The sequence below is a fragment of the Salmo salar genome, chromosome 20 (assembly GCF_965601325.2).
Source record: "Salmo salar chromosome 20, fSalSal1, whole genome shotgun sequence".
Taxonomy (NCBI): domain Eukaryota; kingdom Metazoa; phylum Chordata; class Actinopteri; order Salmoniformes; family Salmonidae; genus Salmo; species Salmo salar.
Genome location: NC_138310.1, coordinates 48,706,747 through 48,730,743, shown reverse-complemented (window position 1 = coordinate 48,730,743; position 23,997 = coordinate 48,706,747). Strand labels below are relative to the sequence as shown.

At 45.5% G+C, this 23,997-nt stretch overlaps 2 protein-coding genes across 3 annotated transcripts; one reads left to right on the top strand and one right to left on the bottom strand.

The window, feature by feature from the left end:
* The first annotated feature begins 195 nt into the window (after nucleotides 1–195).
* LOC123729259 (ribitol 5-phosphate transferase FKRP-like) lies at nucleotides 196–4,316 on the top strand. 2 transcript variants are annotated; one of them, XM_082966485.1, is made up of 2 exons: nucleotides 196–398; nucleotides 1,045–4,316. In XM_082966485.1, exon 2 carries the CDS (start codon nucleotides 1,197–1,199, stop codon nucleotides 2,793–2,795), a length of 1,599 nt encoding a protein of 532 aa, XP_082822611.1. In that variant the 5' UTR covers nucleotides 196–398; nucleotides 1,045–1,196; the 3' UTR covers nucleotides 2,796–4,316. The 2 variants fall into 2 exon arrangements, with proteins under 2 accessions (XP_082822611.1, XP_082822610.1); XM_082966484.1 differs by having other exon boundaries at nucleotides 196–412.
* A 4,738-nt stretch (nucleotides 4,317–9,054) lies between these two features.
* On the bottom strand, nucleotides 9,055–21,729 carry LOC123729257 (neutral amino acid transporter B(0)). The gene is made up of 8 exons (XM_045703551.2): nucleotides 21,027–21,729; nucleotides 15,058–15,100; nucleotides 14,590–14,658; nucleotides 14,257–14,423; nucleotides 13,715–13,948; nucleotides 13,182–13,376; nucleotides 12,831–12,965; nucleotides 9,055–12,628 (listed from the first exon to the last, which is right to left on the bottom strand). Exons 1-8 carry the CDS (start codon nucleotides 21,554–21,556, stop codon nucleotides 12,394–12,396), a joined length of 1,608 nt encoding a protein of 535 aa, XP_045559507.1. The 5' UTR covers nucleotides 21,557–21,729; the 3' UTR covers nucleotides 9,055–12,393.
* Between the last annotated feature and the right edge of the window lie 2,268 nt (nucleotides 21,730–23,997).

Below are 23,997 nucleotides of genomic sequence, written 5' to 3'. Positions count from 1 at the left end.
CCCTCACAGACCCAGCACTAGCACTCTGCCCTTCTTTCTTCCTCTGTCACGTAAAAGAGCGACTGCAATAACTCATGGAGAAAGGGTGCCAAAAAATGAGCTAAGAGCGAATCTACTACAGCGTCGGTCGGGGGATCGTTTTATCCATGAGTGGTAACCAGGGACGTCGTTCCTGCCATATTGTGATCTCACGCAAGCCTTCCTGTGCTCATTTCCGAAACAGCAAAGCAAGGGTACAATGTTACAGACCGCGGTATTGAAATGAATCTAAAAGTCACCGTATGTTAACACTATTTGAGTTAATTTGTCAGTATAATATGAGTATTTCACACTGTCAGTAAGAGCCATCCATGTTGCGCTTAGCTCAGCCACCTCTGCAGACAGATAGCGAATTCGATGTACGTGCGTTATGGTTCGTATGCTCTGTCTTATTCTAACGATTTGGGGAATGTTAGGCTGTGTAACGGGGAGAACGTGATTCACATTTGAAGACCGATGAGTTCTGCATATGAAGCTTTTAGAGGGGTCACGGTGTGGCCTTTAGGAGAGGATGTAAATGAAATGATTTAGTGGTTATTCATCATGATAAAAGCATTTATTGAGAATGGTCATGGTTGCATTGGTTCTATGGTTGCGTAGAAGCCATGTAGCATTGGTGTAGTCTGCTGACTGCATTAAATGACAGAATAAAATGTATTTTGCTTTATGCAGACAGTTCTAGGCACTATTATTGCTGTAGCAATGCTTGATAGCCTACGGTACCTATTCTAGAAGGGAGCATAGGCCTATACTTAAATGGTGCATCAATTTGAAGCATCTCTGTAGCTCATTTGGCTGTAATTGATAGTCAAGAATACAATCTAGGTCAAAGTATTGGCTGAAGAGAACTAGGGCAATCCAGTCCATGTACGGGAGACACACTGCACCTTGTTCCTTGACGTTTGAATATCATGTAACAAACTAGACTACAGCCATCTGAAGTGCTTTTTTTGGGACGCATTTTAAATTCACATTTTAAATTCCTGTGTTTTCTGTGTATTTCAGCCATTCCAGCAGCTGGCCATTATTATTCCGACGCACATAGCCTGTAGTTCTTTACTGATGGGGTCCTGATGTTTATGGACAGGCTTTCTGAATAGAGAGCTCCATCCTATACCTTTTCCTTTCCCTGAGCCAGACGAGTGTAGAAACTCGCCATGCGGGTGAGTTTCTGCCAGGGCCTTCTGACTGGAGCCATCGTTCTGAACCTGCTCATCCTCTACTATGTGTCCCGAGCCCAGCAGCAGATGATGGAGAAACGCCGGGACCCAGGGAGGGGCTCCAGGAAGGCTGCTTTACCTGCGTCCGGGCTGGGGGGCGGCCTGGTGGGGGTTGGCGGGGGGATGGTTGGCCCTGGAGGTGTCGGGGGAGAGGGGAACAGCCGCGGCCCCCGTGTGACTGTCCTCCTACGGGAGTTTGAGGACTTTGAGAACTACGTCGGTGATGTGGCACGCTCCTTCCTGCACCAGAGACCTGAGCTGCCCTTCCTGGCTGTGTCTGACACCCCGCCCTATCCCCCTCTGTCTCTCCCCGAGGGGGCCCGTCTCCTGGTGCTCTCCCCCAGCCCCGGGCAGCCTCCACAGGCCCACCGGCCAGAGTTCCACGTCCAGACAGAGTTTGTGCTGCTGGTGCCTGACGGGGTGGAGCTGGAGCAGGGCCGGGCTGTGGAGAGGCTGATCCGGGAGCTGGAGGGGGAGGGTGGGGGGCCCGTGAGGCTGGTGGCGGCCCCCGTGTTGGCACGCTCGGCCGTCCAGTGCCTGCACCTGCGGGTCAGTCTGAGAGAGTGGACGGCCACCTACACCCCAGCGGCGTCTGGGAGCAGTGGTAGCGTGTGTACAGCCCTTCAGGGGGATGCAGTGGTCCTCATCCGCTCTGAGGACCTCTTCAACCTGTCTGTCCCACTGGGGAGGCCCCTGCTGCCCTCGCTCTTCATCCAGACCTCCCTGCATGGCTGGAAGGTCAAGCTCCTGGAGAGCCCCTGCTTCTCCGCCAGCCACCGGCCTCTCTTCAGCTCAGCCCACAACCAGTGGAAGGCAGACAGCCATCTGAAGGAGGCCACTAGCCGGCTGATGAGGAACTTTGGGCTGAAGCGTCTCCTACTGGCTGATGGGAAGGAGCAGTGGCACGGCTGTGGGAAGGAGACGGCACGTTGCTTCGGTACAGTCCGAGACGACACCCCTGAGTACCTGTACCTGGATCGCTGGACCCCTCCATGCTGCCTGCGCGCCCTACGTGAGACCACCAAGTATGTGATCAACATTCTGGAGAGTTCCGGGGTGCGTTACTGGCTGGAAGGAGGCTCCCTGCTGGGGGCGGCCCGCCACCAGGACATCATCCCCTGGGACTATGACGTGGACCTGGGCATCTACCTGGAGGACGTGCCCAACTGTGACTACCTGAAGAACCTGGACTCTGGTTCGCTGGTGGACGCTAACGGCTATGTGTGGGAGCGGGCAGTGGAGGGGGACTTCTATAGGGTGCAATACAGCGAGGCTAACCACCTCCACGTGGACCTGTGGCCCTTCTACCCGCGGAACGGCGTCATGACCAAAGACACGTGGATGGAGCACAAGCAGGATGTGGAGTTCCCCGAGCACTTCCTGCAGCCGCTGGTGCCAATGCCGTTCGCCGGCGTCACCGCCTACAGCCCGAACAACCACCGCGCCTTCCTAGAGCTCAAGTTTGGGGAGGGGGTCATCGAGAACCCCCAGTACCCCAACCCTGCCAAGAAGAGGCTGGACAGGAGCCGGCTGTGAGGGAGGGGTGTGGCTGGGACCTTTGGAGTTTTCATGTGGCCCACCAAAAGGACAAAACGATTCTAGCCACAACCCAAAACATATTAGTAGCAATCCGTGATTGGGTCACAAGCGGGTATCCTCTGGGAATAACTGTCCTTAAGGATGCCAAAATGCACTGATCAATAAAAACTCCCTGAAGGGAAGGGGTTAAGAGAGAACAGACACCGCAGCTCTAACCCGGCCAGTCACACTGATGCAATGACACGTGTTTTATTTTATTTACTGCCTGCCTTTATTATCTGTCTTTAACACAATATCCTCATCATGGGTGAAGCAACGGACTGCATGTTACGTCATGAGGCGTGACTGACTGACCTCTGTCGGAATGTGTCTGTCACTACTACTGAGACTGTGGAACAGGGCCTGTATTCATAAAGTGTCTCAGAGTAGGAGCGCTGATCTAGGATCAGGTCCCCGTCATTCATGTAATCTTATTCTTTAGGATCTAAAAGGCAAAACCGATCCTAGATCAGCACTGTATGGAACACAAGGGGACTGCTGCTGACCTACATGACAGGTTGCAGAGGTCCATTATTATGTATAGGCTGTAAATGAAGTATAGAGACGAGAGTATTTATACATTCAAAACGGTATTCTGTGGCACATCATTTTCCGGTACATAAATGACCAGGTATTTAGTAAGAAATTCTATGGTAAAATGGTAATTACGCAGTAATTACATAGCGTTAATTTTCAAGATCTTTTTGGGGGAGGTGGCACCATTGGGTACAAGGTGGTTATCAATTGTTTTGAAGTCTTTGATGTAGTACCATAAAGTATTAGTTGTTATCCAATGACATATCCACTACAATATCAGCTGCTGTTAAGCAATATCTGACACAATCCGTGTCGATAGCTGTGTTCATTATTGATATTAGGAATATACATGTGTCGGTCAATTCTGTCCTAAAGCTAAAGATGTACTCCATGAAATATATGTGTGGATTTGTTGCACTGGTTCACTTTCTTGTTTGCAATTTGTTTACTTCACGTTCAGGGTACGATATGTATGACTTTTGACCTTTTTAAACTGTCAACTGATGCCACTGGGTAGGCCTTGGCATGTTCCATCAGCATGCCGAATTTGGCTGTCCGAGTCCCAGTGGTAAAATGAGGAGCTTTCTCTTAAACTCTGACTTGGATATTCATGTGAGGCCATGATTAAAGCCCCATCAGTCCATGCAGGTGCATTCAAATCCCAGGTATGAATTTTAAAAAAAACGGAACTATCCAATATACTAAATGAAATGTGTGTGTCATCTGTTGAGTGTTGCTGTCACATTTGTGTCCTGCCTTGACTGGAATGTATAAAGTCATCTGAATTGTGAGTGAAAGACTGATATCTGATAGGTGCCACTTGTTTGCGCTTGACCTATCGTTTTACAAGTGAGGGAAAAATGCACCAAATAACTCTTGCTGTCAATGTGTGTCACTCCATTTCATGTACTGAACAGATAAAAAAAAAGAGTTATAACACTACTGCTATTTGTGTTTCGTCATTTGAGGTTTGTGGATTTGATGAGACAACGTTGTATACGTTCCAGCGTTTCAGGAATAATTGAAGAAATTCATTTACCGGGAGGGCAGAAAACTGTCTTTGGGTTTGACAAAAATAGACGGATTTAATATGCAACTCCCCTGTTTCACCAGCAGGTGGCAGAAGAGCCTTAACATTTGCACCGCTTCCTTGGCCACGTCCAACCACCTCTGAATGAGAGACGGCATGTAGTGGACATTGAATGGGTAACTTATGAATATTGCCGTGGTAAAGTCACTAGCTGCAAAATCCCCCAGACAAAATACATCCAACTAAATTACATTTCTGAATCCTACGTTGATTAGCTAAATCCAAGTACCAGAACACATTTCAGTGAACTGAAAATACTTCCCTCTGTTCTTTCCCCTCTGAATGTAAAGTTGAACCACTGGCTGAATTCAATTGAGAGAGGTGTAAAGGTACCACATTGCTAACAGAACAACAATGAGTAGGTCTAATAGGAGATCCAGGAATGTCAATATAGAATGATTTACCCTAAATGTCCACAGTTGTAAAACCTAATGCCAGCTATTCTTCCACTAACGGGGCCATATAGCACTGAACCTCATTATAGCACATCAAACCCCTCAACACCTGTCAGTGTGGGATCAATAAGTTGGGCACTTTCCCAACTTGTGTGTGTGTGTGTGTGTGTGTGTGTGTGTGTGTGTGTGTGTGTGTGTGTGTGTGTGTGTGTGTGTGTGTGTGTGTGTGTGTGTGTACACAACCCAGGTGGGCGATGTAATATTGCAATGTTGGTGACTGCATTGTGTGTGTTGGGAAAGGTCTATATTTATTTTATTTATTTTTTATTTATTTCACCTTTATTTAACCAGATAGGCAAGTTGAGAACCAGTTCTCATTTACAATTGCGACCTGGCCAAGATAAAGCAAAGCAGTTCGACAACATACAACAACACAGAGTTACACATGGAGTAAAACAAACATACAGTCAATAATACAGTAGAAAAATAAGTCTATATAGAATGTAAGCAAATGAGGTGAGATAAGGGAGGTAAAGGCAAAAAAGGCCATGGTGGCAAAGTAAATACAATATAGCAAGTAAAACACTGGAATGGTAGATTTGTAGTAGAAGAAAGTGCAAAGTAGAAATAAAAATAATAGGGTGCAAAGGAGCAAAATAAATAAAATTAATAAATACAGTAGGGGAAGAGGTAGTTGTTTGGGCTAAATTATATATGGGCTATGTACAGGTGCCGTGATCTGTGAGCTGCTCTGACAGCTGGTGCTTAAAGCTAGTGAGGGAGATAAGTGATTCCAGTTTCAGAGATTTTTGTAGTTCGTTCCAGTCATTGGCAGCAGAGAACTGTAAGGAGAGACGGCCAGCGGAGGAATTGGCTTTGGGGGTGACCAGAGAGATATACCTGCTGGAGCGCGTGCTACAGGTGGGTGCTGCTATGGTGACGAGTGAGCGGAGATAAGGGGGGACTTTACCTAGCAGGGTCTTGTAGATGACCTGGAGCCAGTGGGTTTGGCGACGATTATGAAGCGAAGGCCAGCCAACGAGAGCGTACAGGTCGCAGTGGTGGGTAGTATATGGGGCTTTGGTGACAAAACGGATGGCACTGTGATAGACTGCATCCAGTTTGTTGAGTAGGGTATTGGAGGCTATTTTGTAAATGACATCGCCGAAGTCGAGGATCGGTAGGATGGTCAGTTTTACGAGGGTATGTTTAGCAGCATGAGTGAAGGATGCTTTGTTGCGAAATAGGAAGCCAATTCTAGATTTAATTTTGGATTGGAGATGTTTTATGTGAGTCTGGAAGGAGAGTTTACAGTCTAACCAGACACCTAGGTATTTGTAGTTGTCCACATATTCTAAGTCAGAACCGTCCAGAGTAGTGATGCTGGACAGGCGGGCAGGTGCAGGCAGCGATCGGTTGAAGAGCATGCATTTAGTTTTACTTGTATTTTGGAGCAGTTGGAGGCCACGGAAGGAGAGTTGTATGGCATTGAAGCTCGTCTGGAGGGTTGTTAACACAGTGTCCAAAGAAGGGCCAGAAGTATACAGAATGGTGTTGTCTGCGTAGAGGTGTATCAGAGAATCACCAGCAGCAAGAGCCACATCATTGATGTATACAGAGAAAAGAGTCGGCCAGAGAATTGAACCCTGTGGCACCCCCATAGAGATTGCCAGAGGTCCGGACAACAGGCCCTCGGATTTGACACACTGAACTCTATCAGAAAAGTAGTTGGTAAACCAGGCGATGCAATCGTTTGAGAAACCAAGGCTATTGAGTCTGCCGATGAGGATGTGGTGATTGACAGAGTCGCAAGCTTTGGCCAGGTCAATGAATACGGCAGCACAGTATTGTTTCTTATCGATGGCGGTTACGATATCGTTTAGGACCTTGAGCGTGGCTGAGGTGCACCCATGACCAGCTCTGAAACCAGATTGCATAGCGGAGAAGGTGCGGTGGGATTCGAAATGGTCGGTAATCTGTTTGTTGACTTGGCTTTCGAAGACCTTAGAAAGGCAGGGTAGGATGGATATAGGTCTGTAGGAATTTGGGTCAAGAGTGTCCCCTCCTTTGAAGAGGGGGATGACAGCAGCTGCTTTCCAGTCTATGGGAATCTCAGACAACACGAAAGAGAGGTTGAACAGGCTAGTAATAGGGGTTGCAATAATTTTGGCAGATAATTTAAGAAAGAAAGGGTCCAGATTGTCTAGCCCGACTGATTTGTATGGGTTCAGATTTTGCAGCTCCTTCAGAACATCAGCTGAATGGATTTGGGAGGAGAAATGGGGAAGGCTTGGGCGAGTAGCTGTGGGGGGTGCAGTGCTGTTGACTGCAGTAGGGGTAGCCAGGCGGAAAGCATGGCCAGCCGTAGAAAAATGCTTATTGAAATTCTCAATTATAGTGGGTTTATGGGTGGTGACAGAGTTTCCTATCCTCAGTGCGGTGGGCAGTTGGGAGGAGGTGTTCTTATTCTCCATGGACTTTACAATGTCCCAGAACTTTATTGAATTTGTGTTGCAGGAAGCAAATTCCTGCTTGAAAAAGCTAGCCTTGGCTTTTCTAACTGCCTGTGTATATTGGTTTCTAACTTCCCTGAAAAGTTGCATATCATGGGGGCTGTTCGATGCTAATGCAGAACGCCACAGGATGTTTTTGTGTTGGTTAAGGGCAGTCAGGTCTGGGGAGAACCAAGGGCTATATCTGTTCCTTGTTCTACATTTTTTGAATGGGGCATGCTTATTTAAGATGGTGAGGAAGGCATTTTTTTTTAAATAACCAGGCATCCTCTACTGACGGGATGAGGTCAATATCCTTCCAGGATACCAGGGCCAGATCGATTAGAAAGGCTTGCTCGCTGAAATGTTTCAGGGAGCGTTTGACAGTGATGAGTGGAGGTCGTTTGACCGCTGACCCATTACGGATGCAGGCAATGAGGCAGTGATCGCTGAGATCTTGGTTGAAAACAGCAGAGGTGTATTTAGAGGGCAAGTTGGTTAGGATGATATCTATGAGGGTGCCAGTGTTTACGGCTTTGGGGTGGTACCTGGTGGGCTCATTAATAATTTGTGTGAGATTGAGGGCATCAAGCTTGGATTGTAGGATGGCCGGGGTGTTAAGCATGTCCCAGTTTAGGTCACCTAGTAGCACGAGCTCAGAAGATAGATGGGGGGCAATCAGTTCACATATGGTGTCCAGAGCACAGATGGGGGCCGAGGGTGGTCTATAGCAGGCGGCAACGGTAAGAGACTTGTTTTTAGAGAGATGGATTTTTAAAAGTAGAAGTGCAAATTGTTTGGGAACAGACCTGGATAGTAGGACAGAACTCTGCAGGCTCTCTCTACAATAGATTGCAACACCGCCCCCTTTGGCCATTCTATCTTGTCTGAAAACGTTGCAGTTAGGGATGAAGATTTCAGAGGTTTTTTTAATATATATATATATAGCCAGAGGCATGTCTGAAGTTCCATTAGAATGAATAGAAGTACATGTCTCTCTGTCAACACCTCATGGAGGCAGGACATAGCACCAGGTAGTCTGTGTAATATGTTCATTCATGGGCATCGCCATTAACTACAACCTGACAAACTTGTCTTGTCCGGAGGGCCTATTCACAATGTGTCATACTGTATACACTGAGTGTACAAAATGCCCTAGACTGACCAGGTGAAAGCTATGATCCCTTATTGATATAACTTAAATCCATTTCAATCAGTGTAGGTGAAGGGGAGGAGACAGGTTAAAGAAGGATTTTTAAGCTTTGAGACAACGGAGACATGGATTGCGTATGTGTGCCATTCAGAGGGTGAAGTGCCTTTGAACGGGGTGTGATAGTAGGTGCCAGACACACCGGTTTGAGTTTGAGACATAAGCCATGGAAAATGCTTTCGACACGTTGTAGAGTCCATGCCCCGACGAATTGAGGCTGTTCTGAGGGCAAAAAAGATTGCAACGTAATATTTGGAAGGTGTTCCATACATCAACCTTTGTAATATTTATGTACACAGCCATTACCATTAGGTCCTCTGTAGCTCCGTTGGTATAGCATGGCGTTTGCAACGGGGGTTTGATTCCCGGGGCCGTAAAAAGAATACGCGCATGACTGTAAGTCGCTTTGGATAAAAACGCCTGCTAAATGGCATAGATTATAGTATTATTATATATTATTTAGAAATATGAAATAAGATGCAAAGTCAACAAGTGAATATTAATAAAAAGTATTTTATTTCTAGAAATAACGGAGTAATTTCAGAGCAAAACCGTGGTTCTCTACAGCTCTAGTAACTATGTCATCATGTAACCATGGTGACTGACTACACATCCACCATCACCACACGTACATCTGTACACACGCTGACACACACATACACATAGATACACACGGCACTCCAAAGACCCTGTGGAATGAGGTGTTTTTTTACAGCATTGCACAAAACAAAGACAGACAGCAGGGGGAAAAGGCTGCAGAATTAAGAGGCGGCACCACAGGTTCAAAAGTAGTGTAGCAAAATAATTCATAGGTGTCTTTTCTGGTGCCTGGAGTCTTTCCTAATCTCATGAACCGGGTCATGGTCTGGGTCCTGTTCATAGGCTATGGCAGGGTCCAACATGATTTGTTTTATTGAACCTTTATTTAACTAGGCAAGTCAGTTAAGAACCAATTCTTATTTACAATGACAGCCTATTAACTTTTATCTCACTGGCCCGACTAGGCCAGTCGGCCTGACTGGCCCTTAAAGAATAAATGCATTGGGGTCATGTAGAGCCCATAGGTTGGCACGCTTTCTCTCTATATGCAGCTATTAATAGGCTATTGGTTATTATATGTATAAAACAAATCTGGTTTAATATAATTTCGCAATGCAAGTCATTACTTTATTCTTTAGAACTGCATTATATTAATTGCATTCCTTTTTTTTCTCTAAAGTATGTTATTGAGAATATTTGTTTTACATCTCAAAATAGGACGCTGTCCCTTTAAGACAATTGCGTTCCCAAAGAGATTTTATAAACTGGCTGGTTCGAGCCCTGAATGCTGATTGGCTGACAGCCGTGGTATATCAGACTGTATACCACGGTCATGACAAAACATTTATTTGTACTGCTCTAATTACGTTGGTAACCAGTTTATAATAGCAATAAAGCATCTCTGGGGTTTGTGGTATATTGCCAACATACCACGGCTTAGGGCTGCATCCAGGCACTCCGCGTTGTGTCGTGCCGAAGAACAGCCCGTAGCCGTGGTATATTGGCCATATACCACACCCCCTCGGGCCTTATTGCTTAATCAACCTGGCTAGTACAGTAAGATAGCCAAGACGAATGCTAAAACGTGTATTTTTGTAGCTTTCTTTGTGCAGACTATCACCAGTAGCCAGCATATTGCTAGTATGTTCACTTTTGAAGGTTTACCGTTGTAAATCCCTTTCCCTAAAATAAGTAAGCTCAGCAAGTAGATTTATAGTCGCTTATTTTTGCTCAGGAAAACAGTTTTCAATGGTAGATTGTGACAGAGCGGGTAAGTGTTGAACTGGAACGCAAGTAACTGGCCAGTAGGTGCTGCTGCTTTGGAAGTGGTAATAGTACTGGAGCAAAGGAACCAAGTGGCGCATCGGACTAAGACACTGCATTGCAGTGCTAGAGGTGTCACTACAGACCCGGGTTTGATCCCGGGCTGTATCACAACCGGCCGTGATCGGGAGTCCCATAGGGACTGACTTGTCTAGTTAAATAAAATAAAAATGCTGTCTCGCCAAAGGTTTTCAGGCGGCTCTGTGCAGAATGATAAACATTGAGTATAAAAAGCTATTACCAACAAATGATTAAAACATCAAATAACTAGCAAAAATAAACTTTAAAATAACGTTACTAAGTCTACAAATAAAAAAATAAAAAAGGCGTGTTCATGATTTGGGTAAGGTACATTCTTCACTTGATGAAGGGAAGCCAGTTTGGAGACAATTTTAAACAGTAGAACGGACCCAAAAAGAGGCTGACGAGTATGTGCCTACTCAGCCACTGGCCTCGTCTGCTTTGAAGTATATCTGATACATATAAAAAAAAAAAAAAGAGGTCATTAAAAAAGCAATGAAATTAACACATTGATAACCGGCCTACAGTCAATAACCCTTGCTTTAAAAGATACACCTTTGTCATAGAGAAATAGAATTTCATAATTTTTTCCTGTAAATGAATTTGCCTCAGACTTACTCACTGTAACTCCCCCCACTTATCTTCCCACTCTTCTGCCAAAAGTCCTAAGCCCCAATAAACATAGGACTTGCAACATTATGTTACTGCAACTCTTAGCCTAGTGAAGGAACAGGAAGGGCAACACCAATAGAATTAAGAATTAGAATACTAGAATGGTCATTAACCTTCTTATCAAAGTCCAAAGGTCAGCCACGTTGGTCATGGAGTTGGTCAACCATGGTTTGCCAGTGCTGTTATAATATAGTGTAAAACAAAAATAATTTATCTGCACTCTATGTGTGTATTAGCTAGCTAGCCAGACAGTTTGAGGAATGATTCTATACATTTTTTCAAATTAACTGCTAATATGCCAACATCCCTATTCAAACAATGCAGTCAATCCATAGCAACACTAGCTCAAATCAGTATTTCTATAGCACAATTTATGATGTATCACATGCCTTACTTTCCCCCCCTGCTTAAGTAAAAGCAGGAAATGCATCACCTATGCCTCTACTGCGATTCATTCCAAAGACTGTTTTTGGATTTCTCCCTGACCAAGATGGCTGCCATTTTGACCCATTCTGGAACTTTGAGAGATTATGACATTTCCCCTCTAGTAATTTAATAGGATCTCTATTGCAACACCTCTCACACATTCTTTTAATATTGTGAGAAGACGAGGCCTTCATTTGGACTGTGCAAACCCTCTTGTGCTTGGCATGGACACGAGCCCCAGACTGACTAACTGAAATGACACTGTTTGGGATAAAAACAGCTACAGATTAGAAGCATTGAGCAGAGCTACAGTTCTTGTGTGAGAAAAGTCATTTTTCTAGCAGTGGAACATCATTTAGGATTTAACTTAATTTGGTACATCATACAGTACAGAGGATCTTGTGTGATAACTTTGGAATTTTCATCATCTACTCTCACAAAGTACAGTGAGAATTAGTGCAGGCTACTTCATACACAGAGAAACAAACTGTACATGCGGCTGTGATATAGAAAACATGGAGATATTTGCTTTTTCAAGGCTGGTTACTGTTATAAATATTTAAAAGAGAGAGGAAGTCAGGGCCAGCTCTTCTGAACCAAAGCAGCATTCAAAGGATTCCAATCTAGAGTCCTTAAAAAAATACTCTGTCATGTTCAAATCTGAACAGCCTCTGTTCACGCTCTCCTTTACCCCCCACCTGGATCTATCAGTCTCGCTTAGAAAGAGAGAAGACACAAGGAGAGGAATCGTCTTTAAATGGAAGTCTAAAAAGGCCCTCTCCCCTCCTTTCTGGATTGGCATGATTGAGGGGTCAAACGGTGGGTCATCGATGACACGGCAGCGAACCATCTACATGACCGACTCTTTCTCAGAGCCGCGAGCCGCCGTCTCGTCGCCCGCACCCCAGCTCTCCTTCTCCTCGATGAGGGGCGAGTGCTCCGGCACGGCGGGCGTGTCGTCCTCCATCTTTACCCCGCTTAGCTCCGGCCCCTCCTCGGACTTGGCAGAGCGGTCCACGTACCACTGCAGCAGCCCAGCTCCGTAGGCGTCGCCCTCCACGTTCAGAATGGTGCAGGTACGGTCACTGAAACAACGATCCGATCACGGTTAAACCATTCAAACCCAGGTTGGTCACCATATGCATTATTATGTCATGTCAATGCTGTGCCAAGTGTATGAAGCAGACAAACGGTCGCGGGTGTTATGACATGTATATGACAGCATTATAGAGGCCTTATGATGGAGGAGCTGTTCCAATAGAACTGCAGTAAACACGAGGTACTCACACGAGCCAGTCGACGGCGAGGATGAGGGAGATGTCGCTGGTGGGCAGTCCCACTGCCTCCAGGATGATGGCCAGCGTCAGCACGCCCCCCGCGGGGATCCCTGCTGCTCCCACACTGGACGCTGTGGCTGTCACTCTGACAGAGGGGGCGGGACATGCAGAGAATTAGCCACTCAAGAGCACAGCGTTTCCTAATACTCAGTCTAGCAAGTTTGACCCAAGCTTTATACAAGTCTGTTTTGTACGCGTGTTTATAGCTACTACATTTGAATTTGCTCCGCTTCACCCAACACAACTGCCCCTTAGAATCAAACTGAACCGAATCAAACTGACTAGGGAGAGCGGGACTCACAGGATGGTGAAGACTTGGATGAAGTTGAGTGGGATGTTGTTGAGCTGAGCGATGAAGACGGCCGCCACACACTGGAAGAGCGCTGCACCGTCCATGTTCACGGTGGCCCCGATGGGCAGGATGAAACGACTGATGTGCTTCGACACGCCGTTGTTCTCCTCCACGCACTTCATCATCAGGGGCAGGGTGGCAGAGCTGAGAGAGAGAGCGTGAGTGAGTGAGTGAGTGAGTGAGTGAGTGAGTGAGTGAGTGAGTGAGTGAGTGAGTGAGTGAGTGAGTGAGTGAGTGAGTGAGTGAGTGAGTGAGTGAGAGAGAGAGGGCTAATTTCTGTTCTGACGTATTTACCGATGTTTCTCTTCTCTGTAACACTTTTGCATTGGTAACATGTTGTTACATAGCACTTAAATAATTGTATTTGAACTGCATAGTAACGGAGTCGAGCATCTTTGGTACGGTACTGAGCTAACTTGGTAAAAGAGTAATTAAAGATGACCATCCTCTCTAGTATGGTGATCTAGTGACTATAGCAGCACCTGGAGCTGGTTCCAAAGCCTGTGGCCAGAGCGGTGAAGATGCCCCACAGGAAGGTGTAGGGGTTCTTGCGGGTGATGATAAAGTAGATGCCCGGCAGGACCAGCAGGCCGTGGATGGCGTGGCCGACGATACAGCAGGCAATGTACTTGCCCAGGCTGGCAAACAGCGTTCCCACGTCCTCCATCTCCACGATCTTCCCTGCCACCAAGAACATGATTCCAAGGGGGGCATACCTGGAGAGAGGGAGAGGAGGGAGAGGTGGGTTGCCATTGTGAATTTGTAAGGATGCGGTCTAAAGTACAAATACAAAAAAAAAATACAAAAAATATGCATCAATATTGCCACATATGAAGCAAGTACAAATACAACAATTAGTGACTTAAGGTCCTTGAAAAACACTATTTATATAGCATATTATTAGTACAATCACGAGTTGACGTGTGAAAGAGAACAAACGCGGGGTGGCAAAACTCATCATCCGCGTATCCTCTCACGCCCAGATCTATTCCCTACAGTGCTGCTGGGCAAACGGCTCCCTTACCACATGATCCAGGACACCAGCACCATGGTGGCCTCGTTGAAGGAGTTGAAGAACTTGATGAGGATCTCTCCCTCCTCTCCCAGCTTCCTCAGGGCTACACCAAACACTATGGCAAACACCACCAGTCCTAGGATGTTCATACCGTCCTGGTCTGTGCCAAAGGGAACCTAGACACACACACACATTAGCCACTCCACGCGACGCAATAACTCAGGTCAGCGTGAGTGATGCATTTTAGACACGTTCAAACTGTCAACAGCCATAGATATTACAAAGTCAAATGTGACATCCTATATAGATTTTGAACTAATTTGGGCATTTAAGTCAACGCACCTTCTCAACTGTGATGCTGGGCAAGCCATTAGAGCCATTCTTGGTCACAAACTTGTAGCTGGTAGCGTACTGCAGACAGAGAGGGACATATTTCATTAGTACACTGATGCAAGACATGTTCTGTTTAACTAACTAATTATGTGGATTTCAAAAAAAGCCTTAAAAGCCTTGACATGTCTTGCATGTCAGCAATCAAGTTTTCAAGATATTTGACTTTCAAAACAGCCAATTGTAACTTGCCACATTGTCATGATGACGCATTTTGCATCATGGGGCAAATTACAATTTGCTTTTTGAAAGCCCTGTATCTTGAAAAGGTGATTGCAGACATGCAAACAAAATTGGGATTGTATAAACAGCGGACTAATGAGATTTTTTTTTTTTCTCACAAAATAGTTTGAGTGGATTATTCCTTTAAGTCTCGGTTTGTCTCGTTCTATTGTATGTGCAGTACAAGAGGACACTCACAGACTGAAAGGCAGCAGACACCAAGTTGGAGGGGAAGATGTTTCTGGAAGCGAGAACAAGGGACACATTCAGTACACTACAAAGGCACCAGCTGTGCTGACAGTGACCCTAATGATGATCAGAAACCACAGCTAGAAACCAGAATGGGGGGGGGGGATTACAGGAAGAGAAACATTCAGTCACTACATCTCTGAGGGACACAGGTGCTAGTGCAGGTGTGTAACAGCCAGGGCTAAAATGTATTGGCTTGACTTTGTTTTCTGGTGAGTAACAGTATGCGCAGGGCCCTGTACCCTTTGGTGTTCTACAAGAGGTAAAAGTTGCCACGAGGCATTCATCTACGGTCAGTTTGGAGTTTTCCCTTTGGAGTTTTCCCCCTTAATGGTTGAAACGAGAATCCTTAATTGAAACTGTAACTAAGCTTTCTACGCGCCTCTGTTTCGTCTAAAAAGCTTTGGGGAACTGACCATTCACATAGCTTTAACCATTATTTGATGCTATTCAGTGTATGTTCACATTCACGCTGTTTACAAACATTGGAGTAAAATACACTTATATTTTGGGTTCTGATGGGGTACAACAGTTGAACTCAGCTTAATAGGCATTTCTAAATTAAATTCTTCAAAAATCAATGGGTATTTATCTCCATCATTCATTTATCATTCCAAAAATGGAATTTGGGAAAGGTAAACTGATCCTAGGTCTGTGACTAAAGGTAACAACCAACGGGATACAACAACTAACTGAACTCCTTGTTCTAACTTCTAAGCTATCTTTCCAGGATCCCTTTATGCTAACTCGGGCCCCTATACCCTTGGGCACCGACGCCTCACGAGGGAGCCAATCACGAGTTCAGTCATGTGGAAACAGCGGGAAGCATTTCAGTGTTTTAGTCCTCCGATTGCCTCCAAAACTGCTGCGGCTGGGATTTCATGCCCAAACCCAGACCTCACTGAGACGGGTGGGCAGATTACTGCTCTACAATATAGTACACGGACACACCCCAGTAGTGATGGCGGGAAAAAAAGAATACAGTGACATATCGGGATATTATTTTGGATGCCACATATAGGCCAACTCTCCTCAGAGCACTAAGTTACCCCCACACGTCACTCTTAGTCAACATCCATATGGATTTAGACTAATAAGGGATGAACTTCTTTCATGTTTTTATCCTGCATCTCTTTCTGACCTGAACACACGCGGGACAGGAAACAATGCATTGTGGGATTAAAATGGTCGCAACCATGTGACCGAGAGTTGAATGAGTTAAGGTAGAAGTTTCCCTTAAACCACATTTCTAGGAAGGTGACCTCTATCAGTCTAACAAACCCTGTCAATTCAAAACACTCCATTTCCGTGGCTGTCGCAGGACTTGGTAAAAAAAAGGGGAACGGAAATGACTTGCCTAGTTAAATAAAGGTTAAATAAAAAAAATCTTGCTCTGGCTGGGAGTGAAGGTCTCACAGAAACAGGAAGCAGTGACGTTAACATGGGTGTAAGATTTCAACGGACGCTCCGGAGCAGCACAACCGTCTGCCTGCCCAAAACTCGCTGGACGCTGGCCACATAACTCTGTTTAGATGTAATACCCGGCTGACCCCACCTACCCCCTCCATTTCCTTATTTTACTTCCTGGTAGGCCGTGTCATGACAACCCGATGCCACCACGGCCATTAAAGCTAAATTAACGAGGCTAGACCCTGGAACATTGGGTGATGGTTGGAATAAACCGAAGGAAAAAGAGAACGCAAACAGGGCTGCACCCGTAGGCCTAATACACCCACCCTGACAAGTACAGAAACACCCTAAAACAAAACAAACGTTCTGTGTGGCAGCCGTATCTATGCCCAAACACCCAAGGAAAAGTAGACAAACTATATTGAATGTACAACGGTGCACATATTAAAACAGTAACCCATCTCTGTCAGGGTCCAGTTTTGGCATGCGGTGTGTGCGTGCGTCCAGCCGTGCGTCCAGCCGTGCGTACGCCTCCGTTTGTCATATTTACTGTAAAAATGTGTAGTTGACATTTTGCCATCAATGCTGTGTACACGCTAGTGTAATAGCAGGTTGGTACTGTATTTACATTGCCGTGGTGTTTGAGTAATGAGCGAAGGGGCTGGTAAAACAGCATAAATACACACAACACAGCCTGCCTGATCTTCTGGGTACACATAAAGTGTGGTGCTGGGTGTGTTGTGTTTACACTCTACTGGGGGGGATTTCAGCGTTGTTGGCGTGTCGCTTTCATGTCCCCGCGTCCACCTGAGGCCGCCTCTCCCTGGTCAAACCAGATCAAAACTGTGGGTTCCTCCTGGCTGTACGTGGCTAACTGATGCAGACAGAAGACACCTCCCGAGAGGCGCGGCGATCTCAGGCACTGCAGTCCCTGGTTCGAATCCAGGCTGCATCTCATCCGGCAGTGATTAGGAGTCCCATAGCGTGGCGCACAATCGGCCCAGTGTCGTCCGGGTTTGGCCGGGGTCGGCTGTCATTGTAAATATGAATTTGTATTTAACTAGGCAAGTCAGTTAAGGTACATTTCTTTTAATAATAAAAACCTTCTCTGTCTTGGACACTCCTGAAATACTGCTCAGGTAGGTGAGCCAAATGCCATAGAGAGAGAGCTGTAGAGGCATGTTACAGGAGGGGGGCGGGAGGGGGGCTGATGCAACACCTGATACTTTACCTCCGCCTTTCTTTGTTCCTGCAGACCAATTATTTTGTCCCGAGGCTTTTTAAAGGACTTGCCTCCCATTCAAATCGAGTGAACAGCAGCACCGCCCTTCTCTCTAGCTCTTAATGCCATCTACGTATAACAGCTACGCTCCTTTGTCCTGTATGTTTGTCTGTGTGTTTAGTCTCACGGTTAGACTGATAAGTAAAAAAAAACGGGACAGACAATGACTTGCAGGTAGGTCAGTAAGAGCAAAGGGCATATCCTTTCAACTGAAGACCAACGCTACCAGTCGTTCCATGTAAATGAGTTACTGGCACATCAAACCTTGACCAGCAAACAAACAGGTGGTACAACACTGCCTGCATAGGGGCACCTGTGAACGAAGCATTGAACTGACAGGTGGGAAAGCAAAACGGACGAAAGCCAGATGGAGATAAGCAGTGGAGGCTGCTGAGGGGAGGACGGCTCATAATAATGGCTGGAACGGATCCAAGGGCATCCCATTCCACTGATTCCGCTCCAGCCATTACCACGAGCCCGTCCTCGCAATTTAAGGTGCCAGCAACCTCTTGTGAGATAAGCAGCAAAGTAACCAGGATGTGAAGGGGAGAGAGTGTTTATCGTACCTGGTCGGGAAATGTGATGCCGTGTCCCACTTCAGCTGGTTTATGACCTTTATTTAACCTATTGACCGGTTTAAGCCGGTAAGTTATTGAGTTCATTTGTAACTACGACGACTACAAGAACCTGCCACAACTGTTTGTGATATTGTGTTAGTATGTATGCGAGAGAGAGAGAGAGAGAGAGAGAGAGAGAGAGAGAGAGAGAGAGGAGCGAGAGAGAGAGAGAGGAGGGAGTGAAAAACAGTGTGTGAGCGTGCATACTTTAAAGGGCTCCTTGTTTCCCCTGTAGTGAACTGCTCTTCGGGCCGGGACCCCGACAGAGAGTGGTCGCTTTAATGAGCCACATAAGTCACGCAAGCTGCACAATTAACCATCATCCTTTGTGGCCTTTCTGTGTGTCTGTGTGTGTCCTCCCGAGACTGACAACCTTTCTCATTGATCCCCTGCCGAGAGCCACACCAATCCAAGGAAGACTAATCCGAATGAAAACATACAAATAAAGCACAATGTATTATAAACGAGTGGATTCCTTATGCGTTGGATTTGGAAGGAGAGACCTCCCTGTTGCAACTTGCAGATCGTATTATGCAAAGAGCGAGTTACTAAGTCATAACGACAACTATAGGTGAAGGAATTACAATCCGTTTATAGGATTATAAACTAAAGCATATGCATTACCCAATTACCCCCACCTGTGTAATCTGAGTTCAACAGTTTGAAGTGTACTTAGGACATTTTCCTGGACTGGGACCTAGGGGTCTGGACGAGCTGAAGGCTGGAAGGACTTTGGAAAGTAGCCTCTGACTTTCACCATCACAATGGATTTTGAGGTTTAGAGGTCACCCATAATGCTGACCGGGAGAAACAGAGCAACTGGCTGACAAAAAAAAGATTTTGTCATTCATAAATTATTTAAAGGTTGAGTATGGAGTGGTGTTTTTGGCTGCCTTCCTCTGCCAGATAGAGAAAAATAGTAAATCTGCCTTGCTAGCGAATTGTTTTACAAGAAGTAAGCCGCTTGTGGAAACTGGCATCAATCCATACTAGACTACATATCAAGGAGTCTCGAGACTGGCTGCATGGCATCAATTTAGAGACGCTACATGTGCTTCTCTTTATAAACCCAAAGAAACAGACATAGGCCTAATTGAGGTTGTGTGAAGAATGGGCCTCCAAATGAACGGAAATAACCTGAGCGGGGCTCTTTTTATGGTGAAAAGCCCGAGAGGGCACACCATAAACAATGACTTCTCTGTAGACTGAGCGTGGTCTAGTCAAGTTTCTAATTCTACCGAAAACACAGGGTCCTTTAGTCCAGTTCTAGCCCTGGAGAATAGGCCATTCTTTATTATCCAATTGTTGCATAACATGTGATAGGCTAAATGATTGTCATAGTGTGGGAGGGAGGGATAACATAGTTGCCAACTCCTTGTGGAAGCACGACTCCCCTCTCCTCACCTATGATGTGCTGGAAAGGACGTTTTGACAGTTGAGTACCTCCTGTTAACAGTCACTGTCGGGGGTCAATGTTGTTAGATATTGCTGCACTGGCCGAAACTAGAAGCACGAGCATTTCGCTACACTCGCAATAACATCTGCTAAACACGTGTATGTGACCAATACACTTTTATTTGATTTGAAGTGTGGTAAACCAAGAAAGAACGGAATGTTCAATATACCGTTCCTTCGTCTGTGACTAAAAACACATTGCTGGAACGAAATGTACAGCCCATTTTTGGAAAATACAAGAGTCTATTCCTAGAAAGAAAGGGGGACAGCCCAAAACCTACACCGAACTACCGCCCACACACACTACGACGAACATTAGAATGTTTCCTATGTGTGTATTTGTACTAAGCACATACATGTTACATAATATCGCGTATGTAGGCTAAACAGGTTGTCATTTTCTGATGATAAGAGGGTTGGAATGACAAGACCGGACAGGTCAAGACACCCATCTGTCGTCGGACGCGCTGAATACACATCGAGGATTAAACCGGCTGCATCATGAGCTGATGCAACCACTCCCCTATGTTACAGCAAGAGGAATTCACTGGCTGGCTGGTGTAGTTAGCAACTACTGTAGCTCGTTAGCACACGGATACCTTCTCAAAGGTCTCGCTATGATGGCACTGTGTGTGGACTTGACCGAGGCATGCGACCTTCTTTTCTGGGCGCGCGGCAAAGGGAACCCCGGCCGGTTGGAGGAAACTGTGACTTTAATTAATCTGGATGGCGCGGATGTTAGCAACAGTCCCAGAAAGCTGGGCTGACAGTACCCCCTTCAAAGTTTCAAGAGACCTTATTTGTACTGACCCAGCATGAGAGCACTGACTGTAAAGCGGTAAAGGCAATAAAAGCGCAGTCAGACTACTTTGCTCGGTTTTCTAATTCATATATGGGAATGTATGCCTAATTTGGGGGAGCAAAGCAACATCCAAAGGAGACCCGTTCAAATTCAAACAGTGGGTTCATTAGCTTGCTGTTGGCTAAGGGGTCTGCCACGTGTGAGCACTTTGTCAATGTGACAAAAAGGATGGGGACAAAACAAGGCACGCGCGCTGCCACTTCAGTGAACTACCCCCAAATGGTTAGATGCCACATCAGCCTGTCTGCCCCTTTTGCTTAGCCTAAATCACCACCCCTGCCACTGATCTCACCTGATCAGGTCCAAGAAGGAATCCACCACTTCTTTGGCCTGGGGCAGCTCGCCGTCATCCGACAAAATCGGCTTGGAGCCGGTGTTTGATCCGGGGGAGATGATGAACGCCATGATCACCCCGATGGCTGATGCAATTAAAGTGGTGACCAAAAAGAAAACCATCGCCCAGCCGCCCAGCTTGCCCAGGGCTTTGGGGTCGATGCTGGCCGCCCCGGACACCAGGCTGCACACGACCAGCGGGATGATGATCATCTTCAACAGCCGGATGAGCAGCTCGCCAGGGAAGCCCACGTAGAGGATCTGTGTCCTGCTCAGCTCCATGTGGCGCACGCCAAGTCCGATGAACACCCCGACGATCACCCCGGCCACGGTGAGAATCACCAGCAAGTTGGCCATGACCAACCTCTTGATTTTCTCCACGGTTGTCTCGTTGGAACACTTCTTGTGGCGGAGTCCGTTGGCTATCGGCTCATCAAAATGCGCTTCTCCGTTGGATGCCTTCCCCTCCATGTTTATATTTTCTGCCATTGTGCGCCCTGAGTGTACCTTAAAGCAGGAACGAAATACTTATATGAAGAAAATGTACGTTTGTTTGACTATATGATCTGTTGGCGGTAGTAGTGGGCTTGTATTTGAGCGAAATGCTCCGGTTGTCCGTGTGTTGCTGTGCCTCTCAGCGCGTAATTTATAACCCGACCCGCGCTATCTCCACGAAATAGACACGTTGGTAAGGACGTCACACAGGGGCGGGCTCCTGCATGCCGCTATTGTTCTTTTTTGACATCCATTATTAGACAGTGGCAACGATGATGATTATGAACATGGTATTTTGCCTGCTAATGCCTGCAATGCAGTGAAGAAAACGATATGACAACAATAACGTCCAATGTAACTGGCCCCTCTAACAGTACAACTGGCCCCAGCTTGGCCCCCCCAGTTGAAATGGTCTAGAACCGCCACTGGTCCTAATACCAAAATAACTGTACAAATCTAACAGAAAGGGAGCAATATCATTTTACATTTTCTAAACCATAACTGCACAATTCAAATATTTCAAATGGACAAATAAGTAAACACATAATGAGCAATTAAATCATGCATATTTGTATGTTTATGTTTAAATGACATGAATGAAATTACATTTTAGCAATTAGAAGTACAGTAAAATTAGGATATCATCCTGTAATCAGTATTTCTCAATCCTGCATGGTAGCCTATCACTGCCCTAAATTACACAATGAATGGATTGCATCAGTGAATATATATATATATATGGGAAATATGACAAAATATATATACATGGGAAATATGACTAAATTACACAAGGAGTGGATTGCTCATTGTGTAATTTAGGGCAGTGATAGGCTACCATGCAGGCTTGAGAAATACTGATCTAGGCTCCGGATGATATTCTAATTTTAGTGTACTTCTAGTCAGTTAACAAATTCTTATTTAAAATGACACCATCCCTGGCCAAACCTGGGCCAATTGTGCACCGCCCTATGGGACTCCCAATCAGGACCAGATGTGATACAGCCTGGATTCGAACCGGGGACTATAGTGACATCTCTTGCACTGAGATGCAGTGCCTTAGACCGCTGCACCACTCAGGAGCCCATTAAACTGCTCTCATTCGCTCTCAGAAAAAAAGGTTACGGTTAGGGTACAGTATTGTTCCCAGGGGTATAAAAATATTCAAATACACATAATGTACCTTTCAAGGTACACATATAATATAACATGGTACTGTGTGGTACCTTTTATGGTACATGTGCAGATAATCTAGTATAATGGTACATTTTTGTACCCAATATTTAGAATATAAAGAAGGTACAATCATCACACACTCAAAAACCCCACCCGTCATTGTCATATTTCCCAGCATGCTCTATTGCCAGTTGATTTTTTGATTTTTTTGTTTCAATGTGTGTGTTTTTGTATGCACATAAATGTATTGATTTTATGCTACACAAAGATACATAAAATACATTTTTCTAAACTAATCCAATCCGTTAATGAGATGGTTGTTCCAGTTAAGATGGTTTAGTTAGTCTCATTTATCAATTTATCTTACCTTGGCAGTCATTCCAAATGCAGGTTGCGGGTGATTACAAGTAGAACAAATTGGATATCTTGACTCTGGCTGGGAATTACATATCACTTTGCAAGCCAGCATAATGTGACCTGCCCGATGTGCCTGCAAACCAGGAGATTCAGACCACTGTGTTAGGGTAAAACTAGGCTGTCAAAGTATGTTCTTATGATATATGAAATGAATTGTCATAAAGAGTTTAATTTCAATTATAAAATATTCACTTAGGCACTCACTCGGTGAAGGCTACAGAACAGAAAGCCATTGGCCGTGTTCGAGAGGCTCAAAACCACATTTTATCATGGATAAATTGTGACTGACACACTGATACAAATAATATTGAGTCATTAGTCATGATGCAAAGTGATTTGTAGATCAGTCAGTCGGCACTCACCTGCAGTCGTTTTGATGCTCTCGAACACGGCCATTGGCTCAATCCCAATACTCATTTTAGCTCTCCCCCTCGTTTTCGAGTGTCCCTCGGTGGGCGAGTGTCCTTCAAAAACGGAGCAACAAGTGTTAGGGACCAGGGAGAGATAAATAAGCATAGGGAATTGGACATCCCTACATCACTCATGCACAGCAGAAGCCTCCAAAAGATAGTTTACTACGCAATTCATTGACGACGAGCCTTGTGTTTTTCACCAATGTCTGTACTGGCGGCACCAATAGCTTTCCTTATATTTCTCATGCAACAAATACGTAGGGCTACCACGAGCAACAAATGAGAACCGCAAAACATCTACGTGCCGTAATATACCCCACAGTGGAGGTTTCATAATACCAATAAAACCTAGCGGTCAAACAGGGAAATGGTTACAATCGTTTTTCCATTTTAGAAACACTTAAAATAAAGGCATGTTTGGCTGCATGAGTG

Bases quoted from the DNA above. Each gene is read 5' to 3' on its own strand.
- LOC123729259 (XM_082966485.1), top strand. From the start codon at position 1,197: ATGCGGGTGAGTTTCTGCCAGGGCCTTCTGACTGGAGCCATCGTTCTG.
- LOC123729257 (XM_045703551.2), bottom strand. From the start codon at position 21,556: ATGGCAGAAAATATAAACATGGAGGGGAAGGCATCCAACGGAGAAGCG. The intron at 14,659-15,057 runs GTGAGTGTCCTC...CTCTGTCTGCAG, and splicing joins TGTCTGCTGCCTTTCAGTCT to TACGCTACCAGCTACAAGTT. The intron at 13,377-13,714 runs GTGCTGCTATAG...TCTCTCTCTCAG, and splicing joins GGCTTTGGAACCAGCTCCAG to CTCTGCCACCCTGCCCCTGA.